The sequence below is a fragment of the Ambystoma mexicanum genome, chromosome 5q (assembly GCF_040938575.1).
Source record: "Ambystoma mexicanum isolate Mex_15411 chromosome 5q, UKY_AmexF1_1, whole genome shotgun sequence".
Lineage (NCBI taxonomy): Eukaryota > Metazoa > Chordata > Amphibia > Caudata > Ambystomatidae > Ambystoma > Ambystoma mexicanum.
Genome location: NC_090933.1, coordinates 178,375,439 through 178,402,912, shown reverse-complemented (window position 1 = coordinate 178,402,912; position 27,474 = coordinate 178,375,439). Strand labels below are relative to the sequence as shown.

Sequence of the window (27,474 nt, the reverse complement as noted above, 5' to 3'; positions counted from 1 at the left end):
TTCCTGGCACACCCCACCCTGCATTCTCCCACCTCCCACCCTCCCCTCATACCCCTGCCACCCTGCCCCCCCGACCACACCCTTTCCCCTCCCTAAAAACTGCACGCCTAGCCCTAGCAAGAACTGCATCCCTCTCCCCCTCCAACCCCCCTACTCTCTCCCACACACCAGTCGCAGCAAAGAAGCTAAGGAGGAAACGTTCCTTGTCCCCTTCAATCTCTCAGCACTCCTCACCTCCCTTGTCTCGACCCATCACCTCTATCCCGCAATCTCCTCCTTCCCCCATGGCTTCTCCCTGCCTGAAACCCCTCTCCCTCGATTTCACATCACCTGCAACTGAAACCCCTAACCGCCAACACCCCTCCTTCAAATCCCCCAACCCAAACCCGATCATCCTATCACACGCAGCCTTCCAACCCCACCCGAAGCCTGCCAATCTCTCTGCTCGCCCACTATTCCCATCTATCATCACCCACCCTACCCCCCTCCGTCCACCCTCTTCTCCACCGCCCCATCCCGCTCCAGCACCAAGACCATCCTTGACTGCCAATGTGAACTGCAACCTATTTAACGCCCGATCTGTGGCAAAAAACAGACATTGCATCTTTGATCTCCTCGCCTCAATCAAACCAGACCTAGTTTTCATTACTGAAACCTGGTTCTCTGACTACTTCGGCCCAATCGCTAATGAAGCCTTCCCGCCTGACTACTCCCTCATCCCACTGAACCGTCCGTCCAGGGGAGGGGGGATAGCATTCGTCTTCAAATCTCTCTTCCGCGCCTCAATCGACAAGCAACCCTCCATTCCATCCTGCGAATCTCTCCTCGTTAAACTATCCCTCTCCCTGTCGCTCTCACACACCTTCCTAATAATCTACAGGCCCCCTGGCTACGATAGACACTTTGCAAACAACCTTTGCGATTCTATTGCCACCCACCAACTAAACCATCCCAACCTCATCCTTCTTGGAGACTTCAACATATGGCTCGACATCCCCACCAACCCTATGACATACTCCCTGGTTGATGGTTTAGATGCAATTAATCTCCAACCCCACATAAACGACCCGACTCACTATAAAGGACACACCCTTGATGCCATCTTTAGCTCCAACTCCCTGACCCATCTAATGCCGCCCACCCCTGTCATCTGGTCCGATCACTTCATTCTCTCGTTCGCCATCCACTCACCCGAACCCCTTCCCGTACTCGCATCTGAACCTCCAAACATACGCAAATGCTGGAAGAAACTAATGATCATCCCAGACCTAGCCGAGGCACTCCTCCAGTCTCCTCCACCTACCTGCTATCTCAACAACCAACTAACCCCTGAGGCCTTTGATTCATGGCTCAACGCATCTCTGATGGGGCTCACCCCCCCGCCGTGGCCCTTTCCCCAGATGGTTCACCCCTGAGCTGAAGACCACTAAAAGACAATACAAATACCTAGAACGCAAATGGCAGAAAGAGAAAACCCATGAGAGCAAGGCCTCCTTAGCCCGACACCTGTATCGGTACAAAGCCGAAATCCGGAAAGCAAAAAAGGCCCACTACAACTCCCGAATCCTAAACTGCAAAAACCAAAGCAAAGAACTTCACAAAATTATCTCCGAATTCACCAATCCGGCTTGTAACACAACCATACCGACCGCGTCACAATCACTGTGTGACTCTCTCTCCCTCCACTTTTACTCCACAGCTATCGAAAGGACAAAAACTCTAACCACCAAACTGGCTCTCTTACAGCCACCTGGCAATCCTCCGCCCGTACCGGCCAGCCCATCAGCTGCGACCTCTACGCAACCAACGTTCGATTCCTTCAGTCCAATATCACCAGAACAATTTCTCAAACTCCTATCCGCCCGCAAACCATCTGGATCACCATTGGACCCCTGCCCAGCAACAATCCTAAAAGAAATCTTTGCCTCCACCTGCGCAGGAGAACACGCAAGATCTATCATAAATGCCTCCCTTTCCGCCGGTATCTTTCCAGACGCATTCAAACTGATGCACGTCAAACCTCTAATTAAAAAACCTTCGCTCGACCCTCTCGAGCCCAAAAACTACCGCCCCATCTCAAACACCAGGTTCCTTGCCAAACTCATTGACCGAACCGCCTACTCCCAACTAAATGCCTTTGTTGAAGCCAACAATCTCCTGGACCCCGCCCAATCAGGATTCAGAACCCGTCATGGAACTGAAACCACCCTAACCTCGATGTGGGATGACCTTAAAATGACAGCCGACTCTGCGGGATGCGCCGCACTAATCCTTCTCGACCTATCGGCCGCATTTGACACGATCAATCACGCAATCCTCCTGGACCGCCTCCACTGTCTAGCGATTCGTGGAACCGCCCTTAAATGGATAGCTTCGTTCCTCAAAGACAGGCACCAAATAACGACACTCTCCGACTTTACCTCCCAAGCCCAACCAGTCGACACAGGAGTCCCACAAGGAGCATGTCTATCCGCCCTCCTATTCAATCTCTACCTGATCACCCTCCCACCAATAATTCGTTCACACAGCATCCTGTGTTACAATTACGCCGACGACACTCAACTAATTCTAAAAATCCTGAACGCAAAACCCAACTCCCGACCTGATATTGCATCCTGCCTCCTGAACATAGAATGCTGGATGACCCAAAGCCACCTCTTGTTAAACCCATCCAAAACAGAAATCATGGTTTGCGGCAACTCTTGATCTTCTACCGCACCCACTTCCCTGGCCACCCGCCATGGGCAACTCACCGACACCCTCCAACACAGTGAAAAATCTTGGATGCACCCTTGACTCCGACCTAACACTCTCGCGCCAAGTCAACAATGTCTCAAAGTCCTGCCACTACCACCTCAAAAACCTTAGGCGCATCTTTCCATATCTCTCATTTCCCAACAGAGTTTCCGCAGTCCAATCAATCGTCATATCAAGACTGGACTACGGAAACCCCCTATACCTCGGAATTCATGCCTACCAACTGAATAAACTCCAAAGGGCACAAAACGCGGCGGCCAAAGTCCTACTCGCGCTCGGTCCAAGAGACCACGTATCCCCAGCCCTCAAGACACTGCACTGGCTTCCAGTAGCCCGTAGAGTGGCCTTCAAAACCTTATGCCTCACCCATCGAGCACTACATAAAACTGGACCGCAATATCTTCAAGAAAAGTTAATACCTTATCACCCCACTCGCACCCTTAGATCAAGCTCAGCGGACCTCCTAGTAATTCCCAAGACAAACTCAGTCAGGTTAGGCGGAGCATCATTCTCAGCCTTGGCCCCAACCCTATGGAACTCCCTCCGCACATCCGCCTAACTAAGGACTTAACGGCATTCCGCAAACTACTAAAAACCTGGCTCTTTCCCTAAAACCAACCGGTTCCAAACCAGCAACACCAATCATCACAATAACACCGACCCAGCAAACCACAAAATAAATAAATAAATAAATGAAATACAGCTAAACTAACCAGACTGTAACCTACAATGACAAACGGAACTAAAACGAGTAATGGAGATCTAAAACAGTGAAGTGGACAATAGGAATAAATCACTGGGAATGTAGAAAGTGCAGAGAGCGGATGAACGTTGAGACCGGACGAGCGTGGAGAGCAGAAGAGTGTGGAGGGCATGATTGGACGAGTGGGGAGTACGAATGACTGTGATGAGTATAGATGAGTGTGGAGGATGAATGCTGTTGGCGGATGAGTGTGTGGGGCAGCCGAGTGTGTAGGTCGGTTGAGTGTAAAGAGCGGACGAAGATGAAGAGCAAATGAATGTGGAAGACGGATGAATGTGGAGAGCTCATGAATGTACAGAGCGGTTGAGTGTAGAGAGCGGAGGAGCGTGGAGACCCGATAAGCGTGGAGAGCGGCTGACTGTGGAGAGCGGATGAGTGTGGAGGACGTGAGCAGATGAGTGGGGAGAGCGAATGAGTAAGGATGAGTGTGGATAAGAATAGATGTGTTGTAGGCGAGTGTAGGAGGATGAATACTATTGGCGGATGAGTGTGGAGAGCGGATGAATTTGAAGAGCAAATTAATGTGGAGGATGGAAGAGTGTGGAGAGCCGTCGAGTGTAGAGAGCAGTCGAGTGTGGAGAGCGGCTATGTGCAGAGAGCGGAGGCACGTGGAGAACGGAAGAGCGTGCAGAGCGGTGGAACGTGCAGAGTGAAGGAGCGTAGATAGCGGAGGCGCGTGGAGAACAGAGAAGCATGAGAGCGACTGAATGGGGGAACGACTGAGCGGGGGGAGCGACTGAGCGGGGAGAACGACTGAGTGGGGACAGCGACTGAGTGTGCAGAGCGGATGAGTGTGCAGAGCGGATGAGTGTGCAGAGCGGATGAGTGTGCAGAGCGGTGGGGGGAGCGATTAAGTGGGGGAGCGACTGAGTGGGGGGAACGGATGAGTGTGGAGAGCGGATGAGTGTGGAGAGCGGATGAGTGTGGAGAGCGGATGAGTGTGGAGAGCGGATGAGTGTGGAGAGCGGATGAGTGCAGAGAGCAGATGCGTATGGAGAGCGGGTGAGTGTCGAGAGCGGGTGAGTGTCGAGAGCTGATGAATGTCGAGAACAGATGAATGAGGAGGGCGGATGAGTGCGGAGGATGAGAGAGCTGAATAGGAGACCGAATGAATATAGATGAGTGTAGATGAGCGTGGAGGAGGAGCGCTGCCGGCGGACGAGTGTGGAGTGCGGATGAGTGTGGAGGTTAGCTGAGAGTAAAGAGCGGACGAATATGAAGAGCAAATGAATGTAGAAGACAGATGAATGTGGAGAGCACATGAGTGTAGAGAGAGGTTGAGTGCAGAGAGGGGAGGAGCGTGGAGAGCTGAAGAGTGTGCAGAGCGGAGGACCGTGCAGAGCGGAGGACCGTGCAGAGCGGAGGACCGTGCGGGGAGCGGCTGAGTGTGCGGAGAGCGGCTGAGTGTGCGGAGAGCGGCTGAGTGTGCGGAGAGCAGCTGGGTGTGCGGAGAGCGGCTGGGTGTGCGGAGAGCGGCTGAGTGTGCGGAGAGCGGCTGAGTGTGCGGAGAGCGGCTGAGTGTGCGGAGAGCGGCTGAGGGTGCGGAGAGCGGCTGAGGGTGCGGAGAGCGGCTGAGGGTGCGGAGAGCGGCTGAATGTATGGAACGAACGAACGTTGTGGAGCGGACGAACGCATTGAACAAATGAGTGTATGGATGAATAGTGCATAGAGCGGATGTGAACCAAAACACATAGAACAGACCTGACCGCTCAGAATTGCGCGACGTGCTTATTTTGTTTTGGAATGCAAGGAATCTTTGAAAGAGCATACTGCATATCACACCCCACGCTTACTCTCTCCTTACACCACCATTCAACTAGAACACAGAGATACTATGACACCATTCGGTATAACTGTTCTCATATCAACATCTGCCGCTCACCCCCCATCACTCTAAGTAAACATGGCTGGTCTCACACCCCCAGCCAGGTGTATCTCCTCAGGCCTAATGCCGCCACACTCGGTCTGGATAATTCCAGCCAGACCGAACACATATCCCTGATCTCTCAACCACCACACCTACCGCTAAGAAGCAGCTACCACATGAATTCCGCACCAGCTGCACACATACCGGTGCGCACACGCACCTTTGGACTCTCTCTAATCTTTCCACTGACCCGAACTTCGGTTCCCAAGGGCGTTCAACCTACCAGCGCCTTCAGACCATACCAATGGTATATAAGGCGCTATACAAATGCAAAATAACAATAACAATTAGGCACCTCCATATGAAGATGACAGTATACCGATCGTAGATCCGCTCGACATTCACAAGCGGATAATGATTTACGTGACTTTCTACTTGGTAATGATTTTGTTGTTATATGGTGACCTGGCATGGTTTTGAAGGGGCACAGGTTTCTTATTTCTAAGCCTTTGGATTGTGTATCCTAATACTCTTAATACACATTGATTTGGCATAGTGGATGCGGTGAAGGGTACTCAAACTGAGGACACTCGGCTTCAAAGCGGTGGCACGTGTGAATGCATGGCATTGAGCTCTAGCAAACAACAACACGTTACTTGTATGATCCCATAATACAAGAATGTATTAACAGATTCACTCCGCTAATTCGAAGTTTGAAGAGGTTTCTCCTACCTGATCTCACTTATTATTTTTCCTTTATGTGCTGCTTATGGAATGTTGGTGTACTTACTTTCCGTGACAATTGGACTCGGTAATGTATACCTGGATATTATTTTTGATGTGTGTTTTGTATTGGTGGATCCTACTTCTGTATTATGTTATTCATTTGCTTTGTTATACTGTATTTTGTCTTTGGGCAACAGAGCTGTGCCTTGAGAAAGACCTCTGGGGTCGAAACACGTGTTGGCACGCTACTCTGCCATTGGAAGCGATCATAATTAAATCACCCAAACACTCATTCATGTTTGACGAGAAATTGATTTTGGATTTGGACTAAATTTGACTCTGATGATCATTGTTGCTTTGGTTGCATAACTTATATCAGCTGGCAGCGCACCCAAAGGTGGAACCACTACACTGTTTTCTTTATTGATTTAGTGGGTTTGAGGTACCTACTAGTCCGCCTCGGGTGCTGCATCCAGTGCGAAGTGATTAAGGAAGGACAACAATTACCTAAAATACACAGCTCAAGCGCTTACACATTCTGGCATACCTCAAACATACTGTTTCCCAAGTTCAAATCAATGTGCATCACGCACAGAACAATCCACGACCAAGGCGCACAGTTCTTAGGAAAAAATTAAACGTACATCGCACAACAAGGCCTCTTGGAACCAGCAACGACATCAGTTTGGAACCAAAACCACACAACAACAAAAAAACGAGGAGGATCCTCTTTCTCTCACTTCGCCCCAAAAACCTGGAACGAACTACCAAAAACATACGTAACAAAAGAGATCACCCCATATTAAGGAAATGCGTCTAATCCTGGCTATTCATCCCATAACTATAAAGAATGCCAATAGGGCATACACAGCTGAAACATGCTGAGAAAGAAACCGATCCCTATCCCTAAGCCATCAACAGAAGTAAGGAATATTGATCTACGGCATAACAACCTAACAATTGAAAGATAATCTAGAATCATACTAAAGACCAGGATGGAAGGATAAGGATGGCCTATGAAACACCTTGGCCCACAGGACAACACAGGCAGCAATGGACCATCAAGAACAATAGATGAAGGGAGCTGGTGAATGCCAAATACAGAACCAATACCTGTGTAGGGATAATGCTCGCCCAACCGAGTATACTAAGATTGAACCAACACGGCTGGGAACCAGCCTCACCATTGCCCCTAGAAACTAGTCGGACAAGAAAGAAGGAGAAAGTATATACCTAGCCCGTATGACAACCGGATACATGGAACAAGAACTAAAAGGATTAAGAGACGTATAACCCACTAGCCCAAACATCAAATTTCTGCATACTTAACTCGCAAGAAATCCACACAGCCACTTATTGCACAGCAAACCGCAAGCACGTCACCACACCGCAACAATCCACACTTAAGTTGCACCAACAGCACACAAGGACTTACATCGATCCGATATTCACACCCAAGCTCCGCGCACAGTGAAAACTGAACTGAAGCCGCCAACAGGACACCACCTTCTCACTTTCCCATGCCCTCTTCACCTTACTAACCCACCCCCACCTCCTTGTTTGCAGATCTGCCTGGGGACCAATTCCGTTGGTGACTGTGTGTGGTATAAATACCTTTAACTCTGTGGGGGCTTCAGTTTGAAGTGGGGAAGCACCGCTGTGAGGGGAGGTGGTATTACCGTGTGCTGGTGGCTTCATGCTGCAGGTGTTGGAGTGCTGGACAAGAATAATGCCTGTCTGTCTCTGCATCCGGAAAATGAACTACGAAAGGCGGCACAAATTATCCCCAAGACAATAGGAGGAGATGTTGGGGGCACCGGTTTTGAGTGTGAGCATTACGCTTCAGGGTGAGGAGGTAGGCTGCGTGCTGACAACCTCTAGGTCTGGGGACAACAATTACTATTGCAGACCCGACAGGATGTGGCATTGCTTTCAAAGACAGCATGGGCTGGAGGAATGAGTGCCTGTGAGAACTGATGGTGCTTTGTTGCTGGAACTACTCTTTCGGCTGCAGCATGCCCTCCAAAGGGAAATAGACCTCTGCTGGTCCCATGTCTGTATGTTTGGTGCCCACCGTGAGTGGGTGATGTACCTTCTGCCTCAACTTTACCTTCATGTCTAGTGTTGCTGTTCAGTGGATGTGCCAGAGGCAATTGGGCCCCTGCAGGGAATCTTTGCTGCTCTGGTTTGTGGCTGCTGAGACTGTGAGCCTCCCCACACCCCTCCCTCTCCATTACTGTTTGTCTTCCTGTGCGGCTGTGTGGGAATCTACGCCCGAGGAGTGGAAGGCGGGCAGGGGGGCTGCATCTCTGAGTCCCAGGTTCAGGGATGACTAAGGAGTCCGACAGAAAGCAAAACTTCATGAGCATGTTCATCAATGTCGTTCTGAGGCTGCGAGGAGGGCAACCCCACTGGCAGAAACTATGGGCGTAAACGAGCCACCGGAGACACAAGATATGATGCCGTGCTTGCAGGAGTCTTTCCTATTGATTTTCTTTTGGAACTGTGCAACAGGCAAGGAGCCCTAAAGCCATTACATTTTCCCTTTTTAACCGTGAAGTGGCATGAAGCCCAGAGACATTTGCTAGTGACCTGATCCGAATGGAGTCTTCGAGGAAAGTGCACATTAACCACACAGATATTACAGATGGGGTCAGAACCCAACAGCTACTTTATCCTCCTGGTAAAAGGTTCGAAGGATATCTTTCTGCTTGGTTCTTGTTTTCTTTCTAATGGTAGCTTTAGAGTTCAGGCTGGGAATGTGTTTGTATGGGGGGGCTTCTCATAGGATGAGGAAGGAAGGGTATAGACAAAGGACATACAGATCTGGGACGTTGGAAAACATTGGAAATATACTACTTGTATGTAACCCACGATGTAATGCATGTGCAAATAAGCAGTGCAGCATTAGAATTTTCCCACAGTATGTTTAAAAAAAAAATGTTTAGGATGGGTTATCTGACGACTTTTCTTTGGAACGACCTCCTGACGAGCACCCTTTTGAAATCTTTCTTTTCTGTTTAGTATAATGACTATCGCTGTAAGGATTAGATGGATTCTCTTTGATACTTGAATAGTGTTAAGAAAACACAGTGAGATGTCACTCTCCTGATTCTGACTTAGCACAGGTCCAAGCAGGCCATACATACCAAGGGAAGCCCAGGAACTAGGCCCCTAACATGAACATAGAGTGCCTTGGGCTGCCATCACTTTTCCGCGGCGGGCCCGTGTGGAGAAAAGGGGTGACGCCCCCTGAGCCTGTTGTTCCACTGTCCTGCTGATTATGTCACAACACGATAGGAAAGGTAGGAAATAATAAGAAAGGGAAAGATGACCAATGGCAAGAAAAGAGGGGTGGGGGGGACATCTAAAGGACAGAAAGCAAGTTGTGGGTTGTTGGGGAGATCTGAGGCAGAGTAGGTGGTTGTCCAGTCTGCTGATTTGGCGAAGCAGGATGAGATGTAGAATTCTTGGGGGCTCTGGATGAATGACCCTCCAACCTCAAAGGATTCCCCCCCCCCCTTGGCACGCTATACTACACAAGGGAGTTCTTCCCTCCCAGGCGGGGAGTGCTACTGGACACACCCCTGGTGTAAATAACAAGGCAGGAGCTGGATGGGAAAAAGGCGAGACTATTAGTAAAACTTCTGTACAGAAAACCAGTCTTTGTCCGTGTATAAAGTAACCAACAAACATACAAGGAAGCTCACCATGAGTATGCGCCTTGGGCGCTGGAACCTATAAGAACGACTCTAGTGACTGTGTCATGAGTCAAACATGAAACTAATCCCCCCACCTAATTTCCTGATATTTTGTTGTAGATGTGGTTCCGAGCTGGTGGTACACAGTTCCAAGAACTGTGCTGTTATGACGTGGCTGTTCTTTTATAAGGTTGCAGAGTATCCCACAAACGTCAGGTCCCGATGAGAGGAAAGGATGTAGGTGGAAACATGAAGCCGATGTGAGGCAGGCCTACTCCTCCTTTGAATGCCTGGTATGCAGGCTCTCTATCTCTCCTGGCCTCTCTCAAACTGTGGCCACCATCTACAGGCCACATGGCTAGGTCCCCCTCATCCTTTCTGAATGGGCCAACCTCTCATCTTCTCTCCTTGCCTCTACTTCTCAACTTCTCCTCCTCAGAGATCTCAACATCCACATGGATACTTCTAATCCCTCATTTGGGCTTTTCAGCAACCTCTGCAACATTATCTCTTTCCATTCTGCCCTCTGGCCCGACACACTGCCAGACATACTTTTGATGTTCTCATCACCTCAGACTGCCCCCTCTTAAGCCCTCTCACCACTCCTCTCTCTTGGACTGACCACTTTCTAATCTCCTCGCATCTGAAACTCTCTATTCCTCAGGCAAACCCCCCCACCCCAGCACTGCCACCTATCTTCTCGGTCATTCGGCCCATGAAGCGTGTCCGTGGATGCCTTTGCCTCTACTTTCTCTGCTCCTTTTACTCCTGCAAGTGACTCGCACCCTGACGCAGCCCTTTCTAATCTGCATCTTTCTATTTCCAACACCCTGGACGTCCTTGGTCCTGTCATGAGAATTCGGCTGAAGCCTACAACCAAGCGCAACTCTTGGTGTGATTCCAACCTCGCTGTCGTGAAATGCAAGTGCAGTGTGGCTGAGAGGAAGTGGAGGGCCTCGGGCGCGTCCTCTGACAAACTGGCCTGCTGCCTCCTCCAAAGGTAATACACACTATCACTATCTGTCTTGTCCAAGAAAAGAGCACACATTCAAGCATGCGTCTCTGCGGCCTCTAAGAACACGGCCAAACTCTTTAAAATCTACAAGGAACTGACCAATCCTGTTGCAGTCTCTATCTCTCCTGTTCCTTACCAGACCCTCTGTAGGGCTCTGGCCTCTCCCTTCTCTGCAAAAACTCAGGACATCCTGTGCTCTATCTCCTCTTCCTCTCTTGGCCCCCCCTTTGGCCATCTTTCACTCTCCTTCTGCTTTCTCCTCTTTCTCTCTGACACCTGGCAAGGTTTCTAGAAAAGTCAGATCTATGATACTCCCCTGCTCCTCCAGAACCATCAAGGACCATATTGACACCCTCGCTCCAGCCTTGGTCGATTTCTGTAATCACTCTTTCGCCACTGGAACTTCCCCTCTCCCCTTAAGCACTCCCTTGTCCACCACCGCCTCAGTAAGCAGTCTGACGATCCTGTCTGCCCGGCAAACTATTGCTCAATCTCCATCAGCCTTTCCCTGGACAAACTCTTGGAAAAGCTGGCCCTCTCCCATCTTAGTCTCCACACTGAATCTGTTGGTTATCTCCATGACCATTAGTCTGGCTTCAGAGCTGCCAGAGGCACTGAAATTGCTCTCCTGAACACCTGTGAAGATCTGCTCTCTAACCTTGATTCCAGCTTACCTTCTGTCCTCACGCCATCCCGATCAATCTACTCCGTGAGAACCTGGGCATCATGGATCAGGCCTTGGAGTGGCTGACCCCCTTCCTCTGGGATCGCCCCTTCCAAGTCCAACTTGGTCCCTTTCTCTCTGCCACCTCTCTCTCTACCTGTGGTGTTCCCTAGGTCTCTATCTTCTCACCTTGGTTCTCCAGCATGAGGTCTGGCATGGATTCACATGCTTATGAATATTCCCTGTCGTCAGGCTGGGAATACTTGGTAAAAGAAAAGGTTTCACTTTCACTTACAAACTATGTTTCGAAGGGATTGTGTCCTCCGAGGTATTCCTTATCTATGATATTTGTATCTCCAGCTTGCTGGCCTCGGAAATTTTTTTCCCAGTAGAGGGCGCTGTGCGTCGACGTCCGTCGAGTAGGTGTTCCTCGACAGCCACCGTATCGACGCCGACGTCATCATGCCTATAAATGGCCACGCGCAGCGTCCGTTGCTCAGTTCCGTTTTGTAGAGTAAGGTAGTTATTGCATGAATGGTTACTACCCTTGAAGGAGCGTAAGCTGCAACCATAAGGGAAATGTTACTGCGGGGATGGATGGGAGGGGCGATAAGGAATACGTCGGAAGAACATCCCATCGAAAGAACGTTACCAGGTAAGGAGTAACTTGTTCTTCGAAGGGATTGTGTCCTCCGACGTATTCCTTATCTATGATAGACTCCCATAGCAGTGGTATGTGATTGGAGGCGGAAGTAAGGGATGCCATATTACTCTTTAAGAATGAACAGAGTGTAACACAGCTTTGCCAAATCTAGTCTCTTGACCTGAGGAGGCATCCAGGCTATATAATTTGGTAAAGGTATGTGCGGACGACCATGTGGCAGCCGCACATATGTCTGCGATACCCCTGGTCGAATGAGCCCTTAGATTTTGAGGGGGCTCTTTCCCTGCCAGTTTTTAGCATTCCAGAATGGCTAAAATAATCCATCTGGAGATGGTTTGTTTGGTTATTGGTAATCCCAACTTATGTCCTGCGTAACCTACAAAGAGTTGGTCTGCTTGTCTAATTTTAGAAAGTCTACTGATATAAAAACTCAAGGCTCGCTTAGGGTCCAGCCTGTGTAGTCTCTCTTCCTCTTTCCCCGGATGGGGAGGAGGATAGAATGAAGGTAAAGTAATCTTCTGAGTAATGTGAAATTCAGAAACTACCTTTGGGAGGAAGTTAGGCTTCACCTTTAGAACGACTTTGTCCTTGTGAAAAACTGTATGAGGAGGTTTACAAGATAGGGCTTGTATCTCGCTAACCCTTCTAGCAGATGTTAATGCTACCAATAAAACAGTTTTGAGGATGAGAAACTTCAATGAACAAGAGTGGAGTGGTTCAAAAGGAGCACCCTTTAGGAAGTTTAAAACTAGATTTAAGTCCCATAAGGGAACTTGGAATGGTCCTGGAGGGTAAACATTAGTTAGACCTTTCAGGTATTGTAACCAATGGAATTTTGAAATACGATGGCTCCTCTGCAGTGCGCTTAAAGATCGATAGCGCTGCGAGATAGCCCTTAATAGTGCCAACCTGAAGGCCTGAATTTGCCAAATAAAGTAAGAAGGATAACACCGCAGGTGTACCACATGAAAAGGGTTCGATATTCTTTTCTCTGCACCAGCTGCAAAATGTATTCCAACGGCAGCGGTATAGAGTTTTAGTTGCTGGCCTTCTGGCCGAAAGCAACACCTCCATGACGTCATCTGGAAGGTCCCAATCCTTGTACCTCAACCTTTCAGATACCAAGCGTGAAGATTGAGGGTCTTGATGGCTGGATGGAGAGCCTGACCTCCCTTCTGCGAGAGAAGATCCTCTCTGTACGGTAGACGAATTGGAGGATGGATGGACATGTCCAGAAGGTACGGGTACCACGTTCTCCTGGCCCAATCCGGGGCAATTAGGATCATGGTCTTCCGAAACCTTCTCAACCTCCTGATCATTGGAGGAATGACAGGGACCGGAGGAAACGCGTACAGAAGTGGGAACTCCCAGTCCACTACGAACGCGTCTCCTAGAGCTCCTCTCGGGGGAAATTCCCTTGAGCAAAATCTGTCGCACTTCCTGTTGATACTGGTGGCGAACAGATCCACTTGAGGGGTTCACCACATCCCATCGAAAGAACGTTACCAGGTAAGGAGTAACTTGTTCTTCTCCTTTAAACCAATTGCTGTCCTCTGGGTCATACTGCACCCATCCAATGACAGTCCTCTCCCTAAGCCCCTCCTCTGGCAGCCACTTTCAGATTTTTACTGGACGCTTCAGTGTTGGGAGTCCTCGAGTTTGCTCTGCAAGCTACATCTATGTTTTTTCGTCTTTTCGACAGAAAAAGGTTCTATTTTTGTTCCAAAAGAGCCTGTGTGCTCTTTTCTACATCTGCTGAGAGCGGGGACCGGTTGTCTGTGAATTTCAGTACCTCTCAAGGGCGAAGATCGTCAAAGTTTCCAGAAGTCCATCGGGCCTACTTCGCACCCTCTGCCACCATTGCCAACACAGCAATCAAGCTCCTCCTCCAAAAAGGAAATAATTTACCCCGGCTAAACTGCGGGAGAAGTGTGAGAACCCATGGACGGAGGAGAAGGCTGAACTGCCCAAGCAGGCACAACCGGCGCAGTCGACGATAGAGAGGGTGGCAGCTGCTCTCTCGACGGCTAAGGTAGCTGACCCTGTGGAGGTAGCCCCTGCACCACAGAAAGTATCCTTGCCCCCTAGGCGCGACACTGCCGCTGTGACTTTGGCAAAGTCTGCTGGCATGCCAGAATGGGGGAAATCAGCTCAGGCCAGGGAGGGGAGTGAGAAGAGGAGGTCCTGAAACAGCCCTCCCCGGGACTGGTTCCAGTGGTGCCCCAGACCACCGATCAGCCTCCAACAAAGAAGTGGAAGTGCCATCCGACGCCCACATTTCAGCCTCCACAACCGCGTCAGGCCCCTTCTCTCCCAGCAGACCCAGACATGGGCACGGGGACGGATATGGCCATGACTACGGCCGACGACGAGGATATTGTTGTAGCAGGCGGCGAATGTCCACATTTGGATGCACCACCTAGAGCATCTCCACCAGAAAAGGTGGGGTCATTCCACTCCATGATCGCCAGAGCCTCTGAGCTTTTTCAGCTTGTACCTGAAGAAAGCAGGAAAGCGGGTTTCTTTTGAGGTGCAAGACCAGGAGGAAGACCATCATGGCGGTGCCCCTTCTAGACGACGTTTGGGAAGAGTACCTGGCCCTCATGAAGAACCCTTGCACGGCCATAACCAAAACGAGATGGACTGGAGAAGAAGTATCGGGTGCCGTACTCCGCACCCAAGTGCCTGAGGTCGCAACCAGCACTGGATTTGGTGGCATCGGCGGCCAAGAGGAAGCAGTCGGCTACCCGTCCTCTTCATCTTCAGTCCCTCCGGACAGCGAGGGGAAGAAGTTGGATGCCATGGGAAGGAAGGTGATTTTACACTGCAGCGTCCACTATCAAGGCGGCCAACGCACTGGCGATCCTGGGCCCTATTATGGAGTTCTTCCCAGAGGATAAGCGGATGGAGGCAATCACTCTTTTCGAGGAGGGGCGAAGTTACGTCTGATCATGCCATTACAGTGGCGTTGGATGTCACCGACACAGGGTTCCGGCAGATGGGGAACAGTGTCTGCTTTTGTCGACAAGGCTGGATGAAGGCCACAAATTTACAGCAGGAGGTCCAGGCAAAGGTGTTGGACATGCCCTTCAATGGGAGAACTTGTTTGGGAAGGTCGTCAACGAGTTCCTCCAGGCCATCAAGGCGGATACGCAGGCAGCCCGTTCCTTGGGCACTCCAACAGCAGCGCTCTTCTTTTCATTCATCCAAGGGAAAGTCGAGCAGGTCTTCCAAAGGTTTCTCTCCTTCGTACTGTCATCCTTCCAGATCCACGACCCAGGAAGCCTAGAGACCCAGTTCCCAGGCCTACAGTAGCAGAGGACAGCGTTGCCATCGCCCGCAGGGCAGGACGCCAGCTCCGAAACAGGCCTGAACTGGTCGGGACATCTGGCCTCCACACGGGCACCCTGGTGAGCAGCCGGCTGACTAGATTCGTCAGCGAGTGGAAGATCACCAACGACAGATGGGTGCTGGACGCTTTCGCCCAAGGATACACTCTGGAGTTTTAATGCAGGTGTCCCTTCCAGAGCAGCACATTCCTCAGCTCCTGGAAGAGGTATGGGCCATGCTGCGAAAAGAGGTGATAGCGCTAGTTCCCCAATGGCTCCAGGGCTCTGAGTCTATTCTATATACTTTGTGGTCAGAAAGAAGACCAGTGGCTGGAGGCCTATCCTAGACCTGCGACGTCTCAACAAATCTTTAGTCCCAAAAATTCAGGATGGTCACGTTGCAGCACGTACTGGGCCAACTGGAGGAAGGAGACTTCTTGATGTTGCTGGACCTGGAGGACGCCTATTTCCACATCCCCCATTCACAAGAAACATCAAACGTTTCTGTATTTCGTAGTGCAGAGCCAGCACTACCAGTTAAAGGACCTACATTTCGGATTGAAGTCGACCCCCAGAGTGTTCACAAAATGCCTGGCACCGGGGGCAGCCCATCTACATCTGCGGGGTATACACATATACCCATACTTTGACGAGGGGCTCATCCGGGCCCGCTCGTGGAAGCTGGCCGTCGGACACACTGATGACCGCCCAGCTACTGACGGATCTGGTATTCTCTGAGTGATCAAAGTTCAAGGGTGTTTATTAAATGGTAGATTGGAAAAACCCCTACTCTAAACTTAAATCTTAGATGGGAGCAAGCTACGACCATCAAATAATAAAATAATAAGGCAGTCCTAGTGGTGTACTGTCAAATAAAAGGGCCTGTACTAAAAAAACTATTGCCAATCCTTACAACTAAATACAAAAGAGTGTGAGATAGTGTTCACAAGAAAGAAAGCGTCAGGATGTTATAGCCAGGGGTCTTCCTTCTCCATGTTTTGACCATGAGACAAGGTGGGATTCCTGAGCATAGCACTGTCGAAGGGTTGTCTCTGGGTACAAAGTACAAGCCGTGAGGAGCAGACATCGAAGTGTGCCCACAAGATGGGGCATTGGGATCGGGGAAGAGCTGATGTCATGGAAAGCAGCCATTACACTAGCTGATTGGCATGCACTAAGGCACAACAATAGCATGTTATGTAGTAGAGAGAAAGATATGCATGTGTTATAGTCCTCTGATATTGGATATGATCATAAAGTGGTTAATTATTTAGTGGACTTGTTGCCTTTCAAAGCAACTTTAGTACAAGGTAAGTATCCAAAGTTCAGCACAACAAAATATATTTGCAACCTTATTACGAAGACAGTGCTTTCAGTGTCTACATAGCCAAAAGGAAGTTGTATTCAGTGAAAAGATAACCCCAGAGGACTGGTGCATCACACCGGGCAATGTGTTGGTTTCACTTGTCATCTTTGCTTGGTGCCCATCACTGGATGGGGAACAATCGCACTGCCTCAACGTAGGGCTGCCTCAGCGGCCTTAACCCACCCCAGCCCACCAATAGGTTTGACAGGACAGACCTGGTAGCTTTGACCCTCCCCAGTATTCTACAGAGTCCATGCAGAACCATTATAGTGAACCCTCTTCCCAACTGAGAGTCTGAAGCTAACTCTAGACTGATGGATCATAAGCTTTATTTGTTTAGGTCAAAGCATAGATGGGAATGTGCATTTCTGCTACACAGATATAGATATCATAGAAGTAATTGAAGCTAACCCCAACCCCCCCTACACTCCTGTGTAAGTCGTTCGAGAAATGCTCTGCCTCACAGATCAGAAAGTGCATAATTATGTGGCATCTAGAACATCACCACCACCTTTGTATACAGATACATCTACCTGTGTATTAGCCCACAATGAACATCACAAGTGTGGCAGTACGTCACAAACACAAAATAGCAACTGCATCTGGCCACTTGTGCACTGTCAGGAAACTGAGTGCTGAGAACAAACGGGAACCTATTAGGGTACCATATTTATGCGGTCCCATATGCTGTTGCACAATATGAAGAAATGGCACAAAGTATAAAGTACAACCCTCTCCATACCATCAGGCAAGCAGCATACTACTATCAGCCCACACAGTTACTCCTGAAAATACTGTAGCTGAATCCCTGTTTGCAAGACCTAGCCCTAGTAGCCCTGCAAGGCATAGAAGTGACCTCGATTTGGAAAGAAAAAAAAAGTCATTTTAACTGCGGTCAGTTTCATTCTCCACGTATAGCTAGCATTGCGCCTTTTGGAATGTTCACAGGACGCTCTGGAGACCTATGCTTTGTACTGTTAAATGTTTGTGGTTTTCTATGGCTGTTTCTCTTCTTTCAAGCTCCGGAGACCGGCGATTGATGAAACGTATTTTCGACTTCATTGTTGCTGTGCAGAGTGTTGCAAATTCACAGCGAGCCAACAATGTCCATGATTTGATAGGGTTTAGAAAGCTTAACCAGAGTTTTTCCAGCATGCGCCAGTCATGCTGAGGAATCAGTAGACCTAGGCCTTGCACATGCAACATTGGAAGTGGGGAGTGAGTCCCAAGATGGTGCCTGGTCTGATAAAACCTTGGTATCATCCCCAAAGCCCAAAGTGCAGGTAGGTGCACCAAGGAATCGCAACCAATTCGAACTCTGTCTACATGTGACCCAACTCTCCCAGAGCACCTAGTTGAAGCACAAGAGAACTATAAAAGCAAGACACGTCAGTCAGTGACTGAGATGGTGGAGCAGGAGGCTTGAATTTGGTAGCGGCTAGAGATTGGAGAAAGTTGATTAAAGTGAAGGCTAGAGAGATGGAAGAGGTTGGCAAGGTGTAATTTGGGGCGAGGTACTAAGACCAGTGGTGCAGGAGGAGGTGACATCATGAGGAGAGGTTAGTTGTCCGGTGGAGGGGATAACCTCATGGACTGGAAAGTGATACAAAGTGACAGTATCAGGGGAGCGGGAGGGAGCGTGTAGGAGAGAGGCCGAGCGAGGTAATGGTTTGGAGATGGTACATCAGGTGGTGAAGGCGAAGCAAAGCAGTTAGTGATATTTTGAAAGGATGAGGTGGGAACATCAAGAGGTAAAGGTGGGGCTGAGGAGAAGTACAGTACAGTCAGGACACATTACGGGAGGACAGCCCTCAGCATGACCAGATGGTGGGACGAGAAACAAAAGTGGAGCAGGGAGGTGAGGGAAGAAGAAGCTGAAAGGTCTCCGGTTCAAGCAAACCTCAAAATATGCCTCTAAAGCTCTCCATGCCAGCTATTCCCGATAACCCATCTGCTGGCAAGAATACAGGCCAGAGTGGGTTTTCGGGTACATGACTAATCTCTGAAGGAAGGCTCAGAAGCCCTATAAGTTGCAACATCCAAAGAACTGAGAATGGTTGACAAAACCTCTTTCTGAACTCTTAAGCACTACGAAAGACATTGAAGACGGCAAGGAGGCCCAATAGCCTCTGGAACCAAGGAAGGCATTGTGGGAGTCCCCAAAATGCAAAGACCTGGTTAAACCAAGGAGAACAACCATCCTTAATATTGTTTTGGAAGCTCCTAGTTTTCTTTATTGCAAAGCGGGACAACTTAATTTACCTAATAAAGTTTTAACGGTTAGTCTTGGTGTCCGGCAACCGTATGATTTTCCAGTTTGCAATCAAATTGATAATTTGACAAAAGTTCAGTTTAAGGTTTTTGTTTTCAATTTGTGTTTGTCTTTTTTGATAGGATTCTTTGCTCTGTTGGTACAAGGAGACGTCTAAACATTCTAGTTTTAGAACATTACAATTAGGAACGTCTGCGTTTAAAGTTTGACAAGAAATCTTTGTTGGCGTCTGACTTATTATTTTCCATTTTCTTCTCCCAAATTTTTTTTTCCTTTCTGCAGTTTACCTACAGAGATATTGTTGAAGATATTGTGCTATTTAGATTCTGTGTCCCTGCTCTGTATGGGCTGTGTTAATAAGAGGCTCTACGAACTCTGCAATGACAAGTAAGGAAATATAACAGCTCTACTGTCAAAATGGTGAATTAGAGCCAATGTCTCAATGCTTTCTTTTAAAAAACGACTGTTTCTTGGAGACTTTTTAGTAATTATCCATGTTTGTTTTTTACATTGAAATGTTTCATTGGCGTTTTTAAGTAAGGGTTTACTTGAGGTGACGCTGTGGAGCAGCCCAAGATGGCTGCCTAGCCTTTCAGCTCCATGCAGCCTCGTCACCTATCTGCTCACATCTGCGGTATATGCCACTCTACAGGACCATTGACTGGCTGTTTTGCTTCCACCACTGCACTGCGCACTTTGTGCAAATTTGGTCTTGATCCGACCTCCCGGGACCTAGTGGTGGCACCCCCGGAGGTGTCGGGCCTTGTGCTCTCCCCAGCCCCGGAGGTCGCCTGGCTTCTGGGTTCCCCTGCCTGGCTCGCCTGACTCCTGCGCTCGTCTCTGTGCTGTTGAGGCGGCGGGCAGCTGATTCCCGCCTCTCTGAGGAATCACTGCAATTGAGAGGGGTACCCGCTATAGATGCTGTGATCTGTCGTGGACTGCTGGCTGTGCTCTGCGAGAGGCGGGCGGTGCTGCGGCCGCTTCCTGCTGTGCCGGCGGTCTGCGCGACCTTTGCTGGCGCTGAGAACACTGAGGATTTCACAGACCCTGCGGCCCGCAGCGGACCAGGTGAAGGGCAGGGAGAAGAACGCGCGGCGGTGCCCCCTGACAGCTGCGATTGACTGCGTGGGCCCTTGCCCATTGCTGGCTGCACCAGCCGGGTGCCACTGCTTGTGTCTCCTGAGGCCTGCTCCTCACCACGACCACGACCCCCACCTCACCATGTCCTCTTATCACTTGACCACCACACACTGGATGTGAGTGCCCCCCCCCCCATCATTGGCCCCGGCTGCATCCAGTGCGACTGGCTGCAGACCCTGCCTGCCAGCCTCAGTCAGTTTGGACACATGAAGATACCGCATGCTCCAGCCATGGCAGTCTGTTGCTCCGACAGTAATATTCCGCAATCTGCAGCGGTCCCCCGGCTGCCCTGGGGCGACTTGCACGACAAGCAACACTGCAGCTGGTACTGTCTGCCTCTGCTACGATCTGCACACTTTGCTGGCGCTGAGACATTGGTGGGAGGCCTCCGGTCCCATCTAGGCCTACACCCCCCACAGCACCATCCTATCCACCAACGTGCCCTCACCATACCCGGGCCCACTCTAGCTGCAATGCCTGGCAGATCCAAGGGCGCTGCCCAGGGGGGCCCCATGGACAAGCTTACTGAAGCGGTCCCCCAGGCTGAGCCGGCCTGTGGGCCATCACAGGACGAACCTGACCTGGACCCTCACCAAGGGGTCGTAACGCCAGATCTCACCTCACTAATGGAATCCATGGCCAAAAATGTCGCCTCCTTCCACGAAAAAAATGGATGACATCAACACAAATGTTGCCTCGCTAAAAACGTGTGTGGACCAGGCGGATTGAGGATCACGGAGGCTGAAAATAGAATCTTGGTGAATGAGGATGGAATTCACGCGCTCCAAGACACCTTGGCCTCCTTACCGCTTGACATGAAAAGTGTTAAGGCAAAGTGTGACGATTTAGAGTCTCGCTCCCGTAGACACAACCTGCGGATTATCAGAGTCCCCGAGAATGCCCTCAAGGGGTGGATGGAAGACGCAGTGGAAAAACTAATTAAAGACCTTCTGGATAATCCTGATCTCACCATATTTCACAGTGGAGCGGGCTCACCGGGCCTTATCGCCACGCCCCAGACCTGCCGATATCCCCAGGCCCATCATTGCTAAGATACTCAATTACCATGACAGAGACCTCATTCTCCGCCTGTCGCGGGAGAAGGGAGACCTGCGATTTGAGGCCCACACTATCAGAATCTTCCCAGATTTTTCATTGGCGGTGCAGCAGGAGAGGCGTCAATTCTGAGGCGTTAAGAAGCTGCTCAGGGAGCGCAACATCCCTTAATCCATCCTGTTCCCAGCAAGGCTAAAAATCACTCCTAATGGCAAGCTATATTTCTTCACTGTCCCAGACAAAGCGGTGAACTTCATTGAGTTACAAATACCGCTTCATGGGCCGAAAGACGACCGCGCCAATGACCGCTAATCACAAGCAGCACGGCCCACGTTGATGTATCATGCCCACTGATCCTTGCCTTAAGATGTGTTGATGGAAACCTCACTATGTCCACTCAGCAATTATGGCCTCCTATCATATGCACTTGGGCTGCAGACTGGCTCCTAAACGTTATACACCGCCTTTTTCCCCCCCTCTTGGTTCTCGGAGCTAGCCTTGTGTCCTACGCTTTCCTGCAATGTCGACCAACCAGAGTGCAGTCTCTGGCTCCAGAGGCTGTTTGCAATACCCGTTTACCGCAGCAACACATTCGGGACAGCACATGCTGCCCCGCACCAAGCTTATAATGCTGGCCGCACAGCACCAGCGCTCCCCGTTGCAGTTGCAATGTTTAATTTCGATTTCATTTTGTTCTTCCTAATGACTGGCCCCTGTTGGGCTGGGGTGTGGGCCTATCCACATTGGCTCTGGCCCTCCGACCTTCACCTCCCGGTTGGAGCAGGCCCAAAGGGCGGCATTTGTGTTTTGGGGTGGGTGGACTGCACTGCATGTTGGGGTTGGGCAGTGAGGGTGGGGGGTGGCACAGTTGGGGCTGGATTAATAGTAAAAGACATGGCATAGAGTTACACGACTTCAACTCAATATAATTGTACAAACGGCGAATGCAAACTGTGGAAAGGTAATGAATACTACTGCAGGGATGTCCCGTAATGTGACACTATGGCCCTTAACATCATGACGTGGAATAATCGTGGTCTGAGTAACTTCACTAAGGCCCGCAGGATAACTGCCTATGCCCAGAGGCATGGCATTAAGATTCCCTTTCTTCAAGAAACTCATGCCTTGGGGCGCCTAGCGACATACCTCGCCCTACATGGGGCAACAATAGATACTATACGAAGTACTCAACTCAGTTGAGGGGGGTCCTAACTCTAATCCATAAATCAGCCCACTTCTCATTGCGCACCAGTCACATTGACCCCGATGGCAGATATGTAATACTTCACTGCTCACTTGCCAATATGGAATGCCTCCTTCTGAATACATATGCCCCTAACTTTGATGCCCCAGATTCTTTTGATGCCATCACCACAACGCTTCTAAAGAATATTGGTATTCCCATCATATGGGGCGGAGACATGAACTTAATTCTGGACAACGAGCTGGACAGATCCGGGATGGCCCGCAGAGCCTCATCACGCGCGGCCCATAGATTACACACACACACACACACACACACACACACACACACACGTATGGAGAGCTCTCAACCAACAGGCTAGAGAGTATACCTTCTACTCATCGGTACATGATAGCCTCTCCAGGATAGATCTTTTTCTCATATCAGGCTGCATTGTGAGTAGGGCCACAGAGACCAAGATATTTGCTGCCGCGCACACTATCGGTTCACTCACCGGTAAAACTTTGTATAACACTAGGACAGGACCAGCCTCTCCGCTCCTCCTGGAGATTTAAGTCAGAGGCCCTCCAAGACATAGTTTTCAGAGCTGATATACTAGCTGACATTAACACCTTCTTTGAATGTAACAACAGGCAAGACCCCTCCGATTGGGGTACGTTGGGAGGCATCCAAGGTCTTCATCAGGGGTATGTACATCTCTAGATAAGCTGGGGTTCTCAAAGTCCTAAAAAAATAGCTTGCAGCGGTCAGAAGCAAAGCTAAAAGAGCTTGAGAGGGAGTATGCCTCTGCCCCTTCCCCGACCACACTGGCACAGAACAGAGCGGGATTGGAAACATTCGAGACTCCTGCCCAGAAGGAAGTTCAATACTATGCCCGTCCTGTAGCAGCCAGGAAATATGGTGAGGGAGACAGACCGGGTAGGACACTGTCCAGACTGGTCCGCGCAGAGGGGGGCAGGACTCGCGTTGACTGTGTCAAAGACACAGGTGGCGCCCTGTGCTGGTTCCGACCAAGACATCCTCGAGACATTCACAGTGTTCCCCACAACCCTGTATGGCCCCCAGCAAGAACACAGCCCACAAGACACGGACACCCTGCTAGACCAAATCCCCATGACCCTCCTCTCCCGCGCGACTAGTGACCAACTTGAGGCTCCATTCACCCTCGACGAGATAACCATAGTCATCACGAACGGCCCTAAGGGCAAGGCACCAGGCCCGGACGGCCTCGCTTTGGAGTTTTATCGGGAGCATGTAGCCATCCTGGCACCCAGACTCCTGGAGGTGTGGAACAAGTCTCTGAGGTTGAACATCCTACCGCAGTCCATGCGCGAAGCGCTTATAACTGTGCTACCCAAGACGGGAAAACCGCTGGACGAATGCGGCTCCTACAGACCCCTTTCCCTAATCAGCACTGACACGAAAATATTTGCTAAGATTATTGCTAATAGATTCCTCCCCATTATGACCCACTTAGTTCACCCCGACCAGAGTGGTTTCGTACCCGGCAGATCCACTACCCTCAATAACCGTCGCTTATTTAACGTCTTGTCCAGAATTGACCCCAATGCAAACGCTGTGGTGGTCACTCTCGATGCCCAGAAGGCATTCAGCATGGTGTTGTGGCAATATATGTGGGCGGTGCTTCACAAAATGAGAATTGGCCCACGCATGATATCATATATCAAACTGCTCTACACAAGCCCCGTGGCCAGAGTCCTAGTCAACTCCAGGGCCTCGGCCCCTTTCGCTCTCCATAGAGGTACCCGCCAGGGCTGTCCGTTCTCCCCGATACTCTTGCGCTTGCTATTGAACCCATGGCTGACAGCGTTAGGGACAAACACACACGCAAAGGTATACGTCTTCGGGACACCCCCGAGATCATTTCACTATATGCCGACGACGTGCTTCTCTATATCGGAGACCCGGCTGCCCACCTGAACCCGATATTACTGGACATAACTAAAATTGGCACTTTCTCTGGCTTTTCCATAAATTATACTAAATCTGAAATCTTCCCGCTCACGCCGACCACTACACAGCCACCCTGTGAATTCCCCCTCCGCTGGTCACCGAAGGGCATCAGATACCTCGGGGTGCAGGTGTCCCTCACTAAAGCTTCACTTTTGGCCGACAACTATGTGGCTGTGGCGCAGCTTGCAGAGGCCCAAATGTTGAAATGGTGCAGTCTCCCGCTCTCCTTGTCGGGTAGACTGTCTCTAATCAAAATGATAACTGTCCCTAAATTGCTCTACTTCTTCGCTAATGTGCCGATTTGTCCTGGAAAGCGATACTTCAGGAATCTGCACACTGCATGCGCTCAATTTTTGTGGCACTCTGGTGCGGTTCGTAAGAAATGGCAGCATATGACTCTCCCTTATGAGAATGGGGGCTTCATCGCCCCTGCCTTCGCTAAATACTGAACGGCTGTGCAGGCCCAACACGCCACATACTGGTACACGTTCTCGAGCTTCACCTCCCCCGCAGGTGAAGCTCGAGAAACTAGCAAGCGAAGGAGTCCACATCCTCTCTCTCATACTCCACCACACATTTCATACTGAGGCCCCGGCCGACCCCATAGCGGCTACAACCATGGCTTGGAAACAAATACTACACACAGAACCCAGCCACCACCCGTACTACAAATGGCTGCCCATCTGGCAGTTCCCAGGCCTCAGCCCTACACATGATAATCTCCTAATGAAGCACTGGCACGACTTGGGCTACCTGACCCTGACCGACTTCTACCCTGAATCACCCCGCAGACATGGCGTCCCGGTCAGTCTGGCACTGCGCTGGAAATACTACAATACTTCAGGTTGAGAGCGGTGTTCTGAGCCTGGTGGCCCTCGTACCCCGATGAGCCCCCAGACTCGCAGGAGATTCACTATATATCCAATTTGGCCGGGACTAGAGGGATAGTGTCCTCGCTGTACAAAATGCTGATGGCCAACCCTAAAGATGTGCCACTTACGGCACGTGATACGTGGAGCGATGAGCTGGGTCTCCCCATCACTGACGTAATGTGAAAGAAAATGTGCATACACACCCGAACCAACTCTCTAAATGCCAGACATAGGTGTATACAATATAAGCTCCTGAATAGATTATACTACACACCGCACAGATTGGACAGGTTCGCACGCACCCAGGCTTGTACCTGCCCTAGATGTAAATCTCCAGCTGCAGATCAGATACATATGTTTTGGTCCTGTGATACGCTGGGCCCATACTGGAAAGCCATAATAGACGCTCTCTCAGAAATTACAGCGTACCACATCCCTCCAGAACCATTAGCTATACTGTTCGGCCTGTGGGATAACCCTGAATTGAGGAAAGTGTCCAGGTTTCTGAATGTTGCCACCATAGTAGCCAAAAAATGCATATTACAATGTTGGAAGCACCAATCCCCCACCCCTTCATTTGAGATGTGGTTGAGGGCCCTCACCTGGACTCAAACGTGCGAGGAGGACTACATCAATACCCTCCCGGTGACCTCCCGCCCCAAGAATGTATGGACGGAATTTTGTTCCTATCTGAACAGCAAGGATGACCTAAAACTACTGTCTTCCCCTCCTCCTGGTGAAGTAAACTAGCCCATTGTTGAGCCTCACAGATTTGTATAATTGTATGTCTGCCCTTGCTTGTATTTCCCATATATTGCATTACCACCCATGTACCTGCTACCTTTTTTTATCTTGTGCATTGTGTTGATTGTCTGTTCTCTTGTCATGTTTGTTTCTACTTCTGTAGAAGGTTGAATTCTACTCTTGAGAGTTTTTTCGTGAAAATGTCTGGAAAGGCGTTGTTCGCCCGTGTGCCACGTGCGGACTGAAAAAAGTCTATGAAGGAGATGGGCACATGGATTGCTTGTACTGTCTACACTCACATCACTTGGTGGACTGTTGTGAGATCTGCAAAGTTTTCTCACAGAAGACGCTAAAGGATTGGAATAGACGTCTGGTGACGTGGCTAAATGAGGGAACCTATCCTTCATCGAAGGTAGGATCTGCGAGCAGTCTAGAATCCAGGCCTAAGTCATCCAAGGCGGAATCCCGTCGGTGTCGGCAGAGCCTGCGCCGAAGAAACCGCGATCTATGAAAAAACGCCCCTCAGACAAACACCTGGTGAAAGAATCCTCGTGGAAACATGGGCAGGATCGCCATCAAGGAAAGTCTTCACCTTCGTCGAAAAAAGGAAACGATCCTTTGAAGACCTCCTCCTCAGAAGACCATCACAGGTTGTTCTCGAGTAGAGACTCGACGAGGCATAAATCTAGCTAAAAAAAGGTGGGATCGCCAAAAGAGGCTGCGTCACAGCCTACACCATTGTCGACTGAGACTCCGTTGACGAGATAGTTACCGCCAACCCAGGTAACGCCTGCAGTGGCCCCAGTGAATACGACAGCGACGATAGACGTCTCCACATTGACATGTCGACGGTGGACCCTCCAAGGGTGTGGCAGCCAGAGGTGTACGATGCGGTTCTGCCAGAGACCTTAATACAGCCGGAGGCTGCCTTCTCAATATCATCCATGGAGGAGGATCAAGAGCAGATCGTTGGTCCAGCAGATCTAGGATTGCAAGGGATTGGTTCGTCGACGATTTCGGGGGGTGGGGGGCAAAGTGTCCCTGTTTCGTCGTCTTTATTGAACCCTCAATCTGTATTATCCTTGCAAGTGTTGTCCACGCTACAGTCTCCTCTGAAGCAGTTGGATGAGAGGTTACCCTTCGTGGGCGCACCTTTGGGGATTCCGGCGCGGCCTACCGATGACGAACCGGGTCCTTCTATGCGGTTCACGGAGAATCCATCCTCCCTTCCAGTTAGTGAGGAACCACCACGCTCATACCCAGAGGAAGGGGAGTTACAAGATTCAGAGTCGGAACCTAGAGACTCTTTTTTTCAGGCTTCCTCATCCCCTTTGAGGGATCCTTCATGGGAGTCGGAAGC

At 50.1% G+C, this 27,474-nt stretch overlaps 1 protein-coding gene across 2 annotated transcripts in view; it reads left to right on the top strand.

Annotated features, from left to right (window-relative positions):
- Positions 1 to 27,474, top strand: part of FBXO15 (F-box protein 15) — a 758,839-nt gene that overhangs the window by 92,043 nt on the left and 639,322 nt on the right. For both annotated transcript variants that reach the window (XM_069620708.1, XM_069620709.1), the window contains one exon: positions 19,407 to 19,511. In XM_069620708.1, the coding sequence (XP_069476809.1) occupies positions 19,407 to 19,511 (105 nt within the window). The remainder of the gene's footprint in view (positions 1 to 19,406; positions 19,512 to 27,474) is intronic.